This window comes from Thermobia domestica, chromosome 5, assembly GCF_964235325.1.
Source record: "Thermobia domestica chromosome 5, izTheDome1.hap1.1, whole genome shotgun sequence".
In the NCBI taxonomy this organism is placed as follows: Eukaryota; Metazoa; Arthropoda; class Insecta; order Zygentoma; family Lepismatidae; genus Thermobia; species Thermobia domestica.
In genome coordinates, this window is record NC_137458.1 from 183,169,107 (window position 1) to 183,182,279 (window position 13,173).

The 13,173-nt window shown below is 34.7% G+C and overlaps 1 protein-coding gene across 49 annotated transcripts in view; it reads right to left on the bottom strand.

The window, feature by feature from the left end:
• LOC145686312 (uncharacterized) overlaps positions 1–13,173 on the bottom strand; it is a 955,404-nt gene that overhangs the window by 259,152 nt on the left and 683,079 nt on the right. For all 49 annotated transcript variants that reach the window (XM_081759464.1, XM_081759467.1, XM_081759462.1 and 46 more), the window contains one exon: positions 9,449–9,655. In XM_081759464.1, coding sequence (XP_081615590.1) covers positions 9,449–9,655 — 207 coding nt within the window. The remainder of the gene's footprint in view (positions 1–9,448; positions 9,656–13,173) is intronic.

A 13,173-nucleotide genomic window follows, 5' to 3' on the forward strand; every position in this document is an offset into this window, starting at 1 on the left:
TGAGGGCAAATTGAACACATACCTCAACAAAAAGCTACGAAACTTTCTTGGTTACCTTTATAGTTTCAAGGTTTATAAAGCTACATATAAATCGCCACTTAGCACTGAAAATCTGGTTACTGATTTTTAAAAAGTACTTTGCTAGAAGGGTGGGAAAAATAATATTTGTTGATTATTTTTTTGACTTAGATTCTTTTTTAAATAACATCTTTCTTCTCGTATAATACCAGGGTTGGCAAAAACCATGTTTTTTATTGAAAAAAAATAACAAAAAACAACTTTTTTTGTTTAAATCAGGTTTTCTTGGTTTAAATAATTTGCTCTATGTAGTATATTACATATGGACAGAAGTTTCTTTTGCCTTGGTGCTATTATGTAGCAACCGGGTTATGCTGGAAGAGATCACAAGCTTAAAGCGGAATCAAACCGCTTCTCGGTTTACATCTGAGAGAAATTGTTCTGCATTTGGGCTCGAAACCGGGACTAATTGGCCACAAATGCCATGAGTCTGCTGAATCACACACGAAGGACCCCTGATAAAAAATAGTTGCATTGATCTTTACACACTTGTTAATATAATTGTCAAGAGTCATTTCAGAAGGACAAAAAGATAAACAGTTGCACAAGTGAAACCATTATAAAGAAGTATATATAAATCGGAACACTCCCACCTTAGCCATTGGGAAAATCCTGTTATTACTTTAAATGCAAAGCAATAACGGAAAAATACCGTTATTGCTTGTCATGTAAAATTTTATGGTCAACGTATTACAATCAGTACGCTAAAACTAAGGTATTAAATTACAAATTTAGTATGGTGATATTATTCAATTAAGTTAAAACTGAAAGTCCAATCTAAGCTAATGCTGGAAGCTACGTAGGCAGTCGATAAATTTTGCCAATTTCTATCAATAACCTTGGTTTCTTTATAAAACAACTGGCATTCAGGCAAGCAGAAATATACAATTTTGTTTCGTTTCGTATGTTTAGGCTTAACATCCTTATGTAATACGTTGGTTATTAGGAAGGAGACTTTCGCTTCGAGTGCTATTCGAACCGCTACTTGGTTTACATTTGAAAGAGGAGTTGTGGTTCGACCGAGAATAACATGGGACGCCTTAATTAAAAGGTGGAAAGGAGATAAAACTAGTGAAGATGGTTTGATATATGGAAACGTCACCATGAAGTTCATACGATTTAAAGCATTATTATTATTATTATTTTTTTTAAAAAAAAGAAAACAACTAGTTTAAACAAAAGCTGGTTTCAGGAATCAGGTTAAATGTTGATTATGCCATTTAGATGATAGTATTTGGGATGAATTTTGAATTAATTCTCAATCGTTAACCTATTTAAATCCCAATGTTTCTTAAGCATTAAAGAAAAAGTAAAATATTTATCAACATGGCACTTTTTTTAACAAAAGTTATTGATATTTGGCGGGGACATATTTTCAAAAAAATCGGGCGGCCCAGAACTAGCTTGCATCATTAAACACACACAAATTACATACATTTCACCTAAAGTTATGTAAAATGTACATTTTTTTTTTTTAAATTTCGGAGAGGGGTACCCTCCTAAATATGTCCCTTTTATCTGGGCAAACAGTTGCGTGCACACTAGAATTTTCGTCTTAAATATCTAATGGTAATTTCTTCAATGGTTAAACTCATCGCCTTGTATAAAGAAGATTCTTGACCTTGAACCCCGGGGGTACTAATATGATCAGAAATCTACATTAAACTCTAGGTCCCTAGCAGTGTTGAATTCAGACTTCACAGTCAGGGGGCACTAGTAAGATTGAAAGGGGGCTCGAACACCGTTACTTCATACATATATCTTAATTTCCGTAATTTTTTATGCAACTCGAGTAGAACAGCAAAACCTGTGGAGTTTCTTGCCCCTGCGATATGAATGAATTCAACTATGATCTCTAGTCTTTACATTGGGATATTTTAACCCGATTGAAAGCAGTGGCAAAGACAAACCACCAAGCTTCACCTTGCCCGGGGGCTTAGGACATTACACCAATATAATTATGTCGAAAAGAAAGAAACTTAATTGTTAAAGAACCCTAAAACTAACATAGCTGAACATAAGGCATGTGCGGAGCAGACCCGAAGTGATTTATTTTCTTCAGTGATTTAATACACATAAAATACATAAATTTCGCCTAAAGTTATGTAAAATGTACGAAGTTTTCAAGTTTCGGGGATAGGATCGGAGCCCCCGAAATACAACCATATTATCCGGGAACAAATAAACAGACGCGCTCACAAAGGAATTTTCGTCTTAAATGTCAATGGTGGTTTCCCTGGTGGAATAATTTAACGATTTACAAACTTTATGTTACAGAAAGAAGAAAGCAAGATTGTCCCGTTATCCGCTCCAAACGGGACTTTTCCCTATCATCCTCTGTATGAAAGACTCGTTTTCATACTCTGCTGTACACACATTTGCGTCTCATTGTATTTGTACCTCGCCTGACGCATGTAACGTTCGTTGACCTGGTGAAAACTTTTTGTTTGGAATTGCTAATGGCAGGCCATATATATATATATACGATATATATACAAAGACTCCATATGCATTTCATTCATTCGTACTCGAACTTCGAGTGGAAAAGGATATAGAGCTAAATGTAAATTCTATGATCCAGAATTACAAGGTCTAGTTGCAAAAATCAAGAAGCATTAAATCACATGTAAGGGTCTGGGAAGAGGATCTGAAATTCTCTGATGATGATTGTGAGTGTTTTGTCAGATGAGTAAAGTACATTTTATTTCTTATTAAGAAAAAATTATACGTAGTGGATAAGTACAGTATATTTTATTTCTTGCAAGAAAAAGTGTTCGCAGTGAACAAATGGTTAAATTTGTCGCCTTGAGATCAAAGGATCCTGGGTTTGATCCCTGGTGGAACATAGTGGTTAGAAGCGTAGGTTAAACTAGGCCACGTCCATAGGACGTTACATACATACGATGGAAGACTCACTTCGCCCAGGAACTGTAGAGTCAAAATTGAGTCTCCGGCAGAACACCAATTATTACATCTCTATAAGAAAGTAATGGAGTTACGAAAATTTTGAATATTGTATCAGATAGGGACAAATTCACGTTTTAGGTCCTTCTGATCATTTTTCATCGTTTCGGCAACATATATGTGGTACAGTTGTATTTACTTCTATTCTAGCAAAAGCATATAGGACTCTTTGGTAGTATAGTGGAAAAAGTGCTCGTGATTATTCGATTTTCACTAAATGTGGCAAGTTTCTTCTTTGAAACTCCTGAATCATGCATATTTGTTTGCGACTGAATTTAGTCAAGATTAACAGGGGCAAAGCTCCTCTTCCCAATATTGACAAAGTTGTTATTTTTTGGTGCACTTTAATAGTTATCGTAAATATAAAGGAAGTTAAATTTTATCAAATTAAAAACGCAGTAAAAGTTACTTTTACGGGTGAAGGTTTCTCTCTCTCTCTGCACTCCCCGATATGATGTTTTAGATTGGTTCCCTCAAATACCTACTAAGCATATTAAATATATGAAGTTTAAAATGAATTCCATTTACATATTTTAAAAGAACCGAGAACCGACTTTTTGGGAGTATGGAGGGCAAAGGTAAAAATTGATAGAGGATGAAAAGGACAAAGCTTTCCCCCCTCCCCATGAAAACTAAGAGGGGAAAAAGTTTTCCGTTAATATCTCGAAAACTGTTGGTTGTAGTCGTTGGGACAAATGGTGTTTATATTGTGTAATGATTTTATTACAATGTAGGGAAGGGGCGATGCTTATATCTCGGGAATTAATAGTCCGACGAAAGACCTCACAAAAACTTTCATTCAATTCAAGTTCCAGTGAAGATACTGGTAAATTACGGAAGATAACTAAAAGATTCCCAGCACTACTAACGAATTACATAAGGTATTGCTTGCTTCTCCAGTGCATGGCACGGCACCAGTAGTAGGTCTAGTGGTGGTTGTAGTAGTGATAGTAGGAGTATATTATGAAGCATTATAGATCAAACACATTAATGCAACGGTGGATCCCGTGCAACGGCGGACACTTTAGCTAGTAACGAATAAAAACTTTACGATAGAAAAATTCACCATACTTGTATTTTTCAGGTTTTAAGAGTGTCAAATTTATTTTGAAGAAACCTTATAATTATTTTTCTGTTTTCTTTCCAGCATTAATCCCTAATATTTCTCAGGAGTCATCAACAAGCACTAATGAAAAAGACAGTTTCAGTACACCAGGAGGAAGACACTATAATGTGGAATCAAATGAAACAGAATGGAAACTAAAGAAACAACCACAGATATGAAATTCTGTAACGAGAACGATCCAGAAACAAAAACAAGAATTTGATGAAGAAATAGCATGATTTATATACGCAAACAACTTGAGTTTCAGAATTATAGAACATCCTGAATTTAAAAAGTTTATATCAATGCTACGTCCAGGATATTTACCACCATCAAAAAATAATGTCGCATGTGATCTTTTAGACAATGTTTACATGAAAGAGAGGAAAAACTGTTTCGAAAACTTAGGACAAATTGGGTATATCAGTGTTGACGGTTGGTACAGTTCGCGGCATAGAAATTGTTACAAAATTTCTAGCTCCAAATTAATAATAAACTCTTGCCCCGTTTTCTTATGCATCCAGAAATACATGTCTCAATCGATTAGTTCTTTCTAGTACGATCCAACTCAAACTCCTCCCCTCTCCTTGTCTAACGCAGTGTGTCGGACGTAGTACACTCTTTCCATTCAGACAAAAGAAAAAAAAAAGAAAAGAAAAAAAAGGAATCAAGTTTACAATGTTATAGCTCTAAACAGTCTTTTTCATTCGTTTGTTCTGAAATATATTTTAAGAGCCTAAATTTAAAAAAAAAAGTCTCACAATCTTCCCATAGCTTCATTAATACATTTAGTTTCATTCTTTCCCTTCTTTAAAGACTGCAAGCTAGTAAGATGCTTCCTAAGAAACCTACGGAAATTGCTAATAACGGCAGTAAGTTTTGTGCTTCCTAAAGTCTGTAATGCACGCACAGAGCTCGAGAATATCTACTGACAGAAATAAGTGTTATTCAATGACTCATTTAATTTCTTTTCAGTAATTGCAAGCAAATGTTCCAAGAGCGTCATTTGGACAGGACAGGAGGGTGTAATTTCCCCTCCCTTGAGCTTCATAAATACATATTGTTTGATTAAATGTATAATAATACTCTAATAAAAGAATGAAAAATTTTTGTTGGCCGAGACTCCCCCCACCCCCCGAATAAAATCTAAAATGACACTGCTTTTAGCAACAAACCTATAGAATTACGATAGCACATTGCTAGAGAGCTTACATTTGGTTTCAAGAGTCGAAGGTTTGATCTCAAGCCATATGAGTTCCTGGGCGACAGAGAGAGTGAGTGAGTGAGAGAGAGAGAGAGAGAGAGAGAGAGAGAGAAGGGGGAGAGAGAGAGAGAGAGAGAGAGATTGAAATATGGAGACAGAGAGGAATGATTTCTATACAGATTTAGAACTGGGGAAAAATGATCGGACAGCATTCGTATTATGACGAAAATTGATTTTGTGAAACAGAAGAAGGGAAGGTTTCGAACTGCAAAGATCACATTAGGCAGTTGTCGAATTAAGGTGGAGAACACATTTTAGAGCATCAGATGATTACGAATGGAGAGAAAGATCTTGAGAACTGAGGAATTAAGAATTTAAAAAATCTGCAGCTTCCGACACGGGTTTCGAACCGCGAACTCTGTAGTTATCGAACTATGACTTTATCCATTCTGCTACGGAGAACTCTGTACTCATTCACATACGTTTCCTTTGCCTACGTCGAAAGCTAACTTAATGGGATATTCCAAAAGTTGACTTGGTGGATGCGCCGTTCGGATAGGATATAAACCTCTTGTGACTTAATTACAATGTGCATAATGAACTTCTCATTGTTCAGAACACTTTTTACGGCAATAAAATTTGTTACTGTTGTTAATTAGGTTACATTTGATAAAACCATCTGATAAAGTAGTGCCAAACTCTGTGCGTCATTATCTGTTAGGTGAATGGTTAATGTAAGTTACTCCTACGTGTATGGTCCGAGCTTCGAATCAAGACCATTCTTATTATTTTCTTTGAGCTACGCTCATACTGTGCATTCCACAAGTTCAATTTTGAAGTTATGTAGTCACAGCTAGTTTAATTCGAAATTATTTTCAAATATGATATTTGTTATTACATACGTTTCTATAACTTGCGATGTTTCAAACTTGATATTAAATGTTACAACCTTAATGTAACTCATTTCCCTACGGCATATTATGAATGTTTGGAACAAACATGGCCAAAATGAGGAAAGCGTTAAGTGAATCTGAAGATGTTATTACATATGGCTGTTCAGCTAATCTACTACATTTATTAACAAAAGATCTGGTAGTTGAAAGTGTAAAGGATAGTAAGCATATGTTTCTGTTGTGAAATATTTTAGAAATAATCGTTCAGCATGCAGTAAATATCACACGAAGGGGAAGGGAGGGGGGGCAGTCTTTAATCATACTTTCGGAAGTGCGGTGGAACACTTTCGTTTATTGTTTGGCATTATCATATGTTAAAAACGAGGCAGTTTTAATGAAAGTTTAAGAAGAACATAGTTCACAAATCGATCCAATTATATAACAGAAAGTAAGCAATTTATATATAAAAAGACAGGGAGAGGATAATTCGGTAAGGGGAGGAGGCAGGGGCTCAAATTTTTTTTTTGAGGTAGTTTTAGGTCAAAGGTAACCTTTTGGGTCAAGGGCCGATTTCACTATCTTACTAGGAAAGACCCTTTGTCTGTACTCAGTAACATGAATAAAACTAAATGAAAAATTAAAATATACGAAATTTTGGAAGGCTTTTTTTTTTTTTTTTCGTACATACATGTTGAATTAATTACAAAATATATTGCACTTAGAAACTTACGCCAGATAATATTTTATAAGTCTAGCGTATAAGTTTACCTAGGCTTCGGTTCGGAATGATACAACAGCTCTAAAATTTGATACTTTATAGTTATACAATCTGGTTGCTTTACAACTAATTTTTGCTTCTTATGATCATTATCTTCCATAATCCAAATAAGAGAACAAAGGAGATTTCACTTATTTCAGTTCAAATTAATTTATTTTGGAGTATGATTTAAATCAATGGTTTTTATTTTAAAAATCAGAAGATTTAAATCAATCCATTCTGTTCGCAAGTAAGTCTACTATAAAATTATCTGCTAACGTGATATTAATATATCAGTATGGCCAAGGGGAGCATCAGTATACCAGATTAAAGAAATGTTACGACATTGCAAAAGTCACGATCCGGCTGTTCCTGGCTTATCGAAACATTTACGATGTCCAATCACAGCGTTAAAAATTTCAAGATCATTATCAAAACAACTTCAACAGAAAGAAACGTATGAATTTTAATACATTAGGACAAAAAAGCATATACTAAATGTAGATAAGAAATAGTATCAACAAGAATTTTGCTCAGGAGGTAAGCTACCTTGAAGTATATTACACCTTGCTTTTCCGAGAAAGTCAAGAATCAAAGGTGCTCTCTTAGGAAGAACTGGATATGGCGAAATGTAAAATACAGCACTCACCGCGTTTATATTTTGAGTACGCTTACTGGTTAGTGGACACTCGTCATTGTTTACATTTTCAGATGTATTATTGTAATTTAAATTGTTGGGTGAGAAGTGCTTCCAACGCATTTGGAGATTTTGCCTTTTTTTTCTTTCTTTTTTGGTTTGTTTTGTTTTAGGCGTATAAGAGTTTTTGTACGTTAGATAACGAGAAAAGGGGGATAATTTGTGATTATGTTTAGACAGTATGTTGTAGTGTACTATATTGGATAGCTGGTATCATACATCCATTCATGCACAGATAGAATTAGAACCCAGGCTGAAAGAAACATTGCATATTAATACATAATCCTAATTATAGCATAAAGTCCAGGAAGTCAAAACTGTGAAACCTCTCTGTTTCTGTCTTGGTCATCTAGCGACTTCTACAGGCTTCGCTCATCTATAGTGTTATTCAGTATGATCATTTTGACCTTTTTTCTTACAATATCTTATTTCTATGTAAGTCAAGCATATATTTCTTAGATGGCCAGAGCCAGATGGTCTACTCCTCTTACATATACTTCGGGGTGTTACTCTTTGACAAAATGAAGGAAAAATGTGCTTACCTGTGGAAATTGGAAAGAATCCATGCTTAGCTTTTTGAACTTAAACTACGGCTGTCCGTCCAGGCTTTTGTAACCAGGACTGTGTAAAATAGTATCTTTATATACTGCTCTCTCAGACGATACGCAATAAATTGTTTTAGTTCATATATAAAATGAGCTAGAATTATCATGACTTAAGACAAAAATACTTTGAAAAACATTTCAGTTATTAACTGATCGAACTAGAATTTCCATTTTAATTTCGATTTTAATGAGAATAACGATGAGTGTTAAAATAATATTAAATTGCATACCTTCAATACTCTTTGTATAATGAATATCTTTAAAGTCAAATATTTAATTCAGTTTACCTGCTGATGTCCTTTGTTGGGTACACGTTGAAGTAATGTGATGTGATTACACTTTCGTTTCTCATTTATTTTAAATGATCAGAGAGCTCTTAATGTGAAGAAAGAAAGAAACTAAAAGGTACATTATCGCTTTTATCAATTTTCGAATTAATGAAATGCCGGTGAAGCGAAGAGTAATTGTACAATGTCAAGAGCAGTTAGTCAAGAATTTCCCTAAAATGTAAACAAAAATCCATACTTTTCATCGACGAAATTAAAAAAGAAGGAAAGAGAAGCCGCTTTAATTTTCTAAATTAAGGTTCAATGATGATTTTCTTATTATTACTATTCGGTCATTTAACGGTATAATAATATCCTAACATTTAGTCCTTTACACGTACAAAACAGATACTTTCTATTTTAGATATTCTCCAGAAGCTAAGGTTTTTAATTTAGAAACTAATACATGGAACAGAACACATTGAAATGGGGATTAAATTTCATTTAAAATCTTTCTTAATAATTAATAATTCTCCACTCCACTCTTGGATATCAATTTGCAAAATGCAAATGATATATTTTGTAGCGCTAACAAAACTGCACGTGAATTAGCTGTTTACATGTAGTATGAAGTCTTACGTATATTAAAATTAAGTAGTAGTATCCCAAAAAATGTATTACATTTACCAAATTATTTCTACCGTCTTTGGATTTTTTAAGTAACTCTCCTCTCACTGCTGTTCTTATTGTTGAATTTGGAATATCTATTCTACAGCGTGCATTAGCATGAATTCTCTTACTTTAGGTGATATATCGGTTGTAACCTAATAACGACAAAAACATGAAATAAAAATTAAAATCGATAAACAGCACACTTACCACAAATCTGTTTACTTTTGGTCGTAGTTTCTCCTTTGGATGTTGAGTTTCTTCTCTCATCATTTCGAACCTAGCTTTAAGATTTTTGGTTGTGTCTAGACTCGTTCCAAATTCCTCTTGGTTAATCAAGTTTAGTTTATTCTCCTTCTCTACTGTTGATTCCCATTTCTCGAACTTCGCTCTCAAGGCCTTAGCTCGAGCAGAATTCTAAAACAACATACAACAATTTTAACAAGTACTATCATACACGACTAAGCAAACTTACTTGTAATTTGTTTTCTCTACATTTGAAGTCTTGTGGAAAGTGACAAAACAGACATATGTATAACATACAAATTTTCTGAATATATTGAACTCTACACTAAGATGAATTACTCAAAAAGGTACTCACCAAGGTTTTCTGTGCTTTGTTATGGATTTGATCAAAAACCACATTTGCTGATGATATCAGTATTATCCAGAAATAGGTAGGAAAAGTGTAATTTAGTAGGAATACAATATTTGGAAATTACGAAGTTACTACTACCAATATGCTTACACTAGTAAACACACACTCTCCTAACGCTTTCACTCTGGGTTTTCCCAGCACAAATTCTAAACTATGGTTCTTTGTGGTTTGTGGTCAGCGACGACGAAGAGTGATATTTCAAATTCTAAATTATGGTAACTTTTGGTTTGTAGTTAGTAACAACGATGAACGTGGTTTTTTCTAACTTTTGGTCAGAGTGACCATCAGGGATCGGATCGCCTAATGACATTGAATAAAGTTACTTAGTTGACTAAATCACAATTATTATGTATATTTATACAAGATGCTTGCAAGATCAAAATTCGAGTTCGGTGTGGTTATTTGGAATAGTATAGGTATAGCATTGGCAAACAAAATTGAATCAGTACAAAAATGATTTATTACGTTACTCGGCTATAAAATGAATAGAGATTACTACTCACGTAGTTATGAATACTGGTGTTAATTTTGGGGATTGCAGGCACTGAGCGACAGGAGAAAACTTATTGAAAGAGATTTTATTAAGAAACTACTAGACAATAGCTATCATAGTGAATACTGCTTGCATAATATAGGTATAAGGGTACCAATGTATAATACAAGAAATAGATCGACATTAGTTCCTTTGAATCCGAAATCTGTAATTTTAAGAAGATTGACCAATTCTTTTAATTTAGTTTAATTTAATTTACCAGTATAAAAGCACGAATTTTAGAGCTTGACAAATATTATTATTAGTATTTATGACGACTATTTTGAGACTAAAAAAATATTTGGTGTTAATTTGACAAGGAATTATTAATCCGATATTATTTTACTTTATCATTATGTTTTATTGTTTTAGTATGTAGCTTACATTGTATGTAATATGTGTTTATCTTGTCTGATAAAGTGCTGCATTTTTGCCGTTAGGCTGTTCATGGCACAGAAATAAACATTATTATTTTTATTATTATTATTATTAAGTATTCTGCCTTTCGGCAGGTCCTGGGACTAATGAGTTTTTTTTTTTTTTAAATTTGGGCCTGGAAATGTTTCTTCCACGTTTGTCCATCTTCAGTTTCCTCTTTTAACTCCCAATATTTTCTCATATCTTTCAAATCATCGATCAGCTGTGTTCTTCTTCCTATTCCTCGCTTCCCTTCCATCTTTCCTTCTATGGCGGTGTGAAAAAGACAATTTCTTCGCAAGATGTGTCCAATCTAATTGGTCTTTCTACGAAGGATAGTGGCTAGAAATGTCCTCTTCTCTCCTATCCGTTTTAAAACATCTTTGTTTGTTGCTCTCTCTGTCCATTTTATCTTCTCCATCTTCCTCCAACACCACATTTCAAGGCTCTCTAAATATTTCTTCTCTAACTTCCGTAATGTCCAAGTCTGAACCATACAGTCCAATGCTCCATATATAGCACCTAACCAACTATTTCTTAAGTCCAATATTGAGCTTGCTAGTTAAGAGTGATCTTTTCTTGTTGAATGCTTCTTTAGCTATGATAATTCTTGACCTGATCTCTTTGGTGCAGTAAGCGTCTCTCGTCAAAATACTTCCCAGATACTTGAAATTATCGACCTCTTCAAGTTCTTTTTGTTCTACTGTGATCCGTAAGGGCGTATTTCCATGGGATATTCTCATGACTTTCGACTTTTCGATGTTAATTTCCATTCCATACAGTCTTCCAGTGTCAACTATTTTGTCAATTATCTCCTGTAGTCCTCCTTCGGTTTTAGCTATTATAACCGTATCATCTGCATACCTGATCTTGTTAATGATCTGCCCTCCAATCTTGAAATCTCCAATTCCCTTCATTAAACATTCACTGTAAATGTTAAATAATTGGGGAGACAAACTACATCCTTGTCTGACTCCTTTTTCAACCCCCACACTATTGGTTTCTCCTTCATTCAAGCGCAACTTCACTCGTTGTCCTATGTACAGGTTGCGAATGAGTCGTCGATCTCTCAGTTGACTCCGATTTCTTTAAGTACTTTCAGAAGTTTCGTCCAATTGACTCGGTCGAAAGGTTTTCGCCAGTCGATGAAGCACAAACACAACTCTTCCTTTACATCAAGAATTCTTTCTGATATAATTCTCATCAATCCAGTAACATCTCTGGTGCCTTTTCCTTTCCGGAATCCAAATTGATGTTCTAACCTCTCATCTATCTTACTTTCCAACCGCCTGTTCAGTATGCGTGCAATGATCTTTCCAGTGTGGGAAATCAAACTAATGGTTCTGTGATCGCTACACTTCTTTGCTTGCTTTTTCTTGGGCAATGCAATCATTGTAACATCAAGAAAATCCTTTGGCCATTCTCCACTCCGGTAGATCTTGTTAATAAGTGAAGTAAGTACTTTCATTGCGTTCTCCTAATTCCTTGAGCAAATCCACTGGTATGTCGTCGTCTCCAGTGGCCTTTCTCCTTTGCATGTCTTTGATTGCTTGTACTACTTCACTTTTCAATATACTGGGTCCATTTTCATTATCATCCACCTCTTCTTCTGCTTTGATCGCAATATCTTTGGGGCGGTTCTTCTGATCATACAGATCTTTTATGTATGATCAGAAGGATTCTAAATTCTAAGGATTCTTTGATTGTCAGTGGTTACATTACCTTGTTGATCTTGGATGCCGAACGTTCGTATACTTTTGTTAGCTTTTCCTCCTAACTCTTGTGCTTTCTCGTACATCAGATCATATCTGTAGCCCTCTTGAAGTTCCATTATTTCTTCACATATCTGCTCCATGTACATTTCTTTGGCTTTGTTTCTCTTCTCAATTCATTATTCAGCCTTCTGTATTCATTGATGTCCGTGTTTTTTGCCCTTCTGCGTTCTTCCATCTATTTAAGCATGTTTTCTCGATGCTCTTTCTATCCTGCCAATGTTATTGTGGAGTGTGTCAAGTAGAATCTGTTTAACTTTTCCCCAACTATTCTCTATATTGTCAACCTCATCGCCCATTGCACAGAAGTTTTCTTCAATATCTTCTTTCACATCACTGTCGATATTTCTTAGTCGCTCTAAATTCCACTTTCGATTTCTCCTCCCGTTTTACTTGATCGACTTTAAGCAGGTTTGCACTTCCGCCACCAGGAGATTGTGAATCCAATCAATGTCTGCTCCTGGCAGTATCTTCACGTCTCGTACACTATTCCTGAAACGTTGCTTCACAAGAATGTAATCTATTTGGTAGCGTTTCTTACCTCCTGGACTTTTCC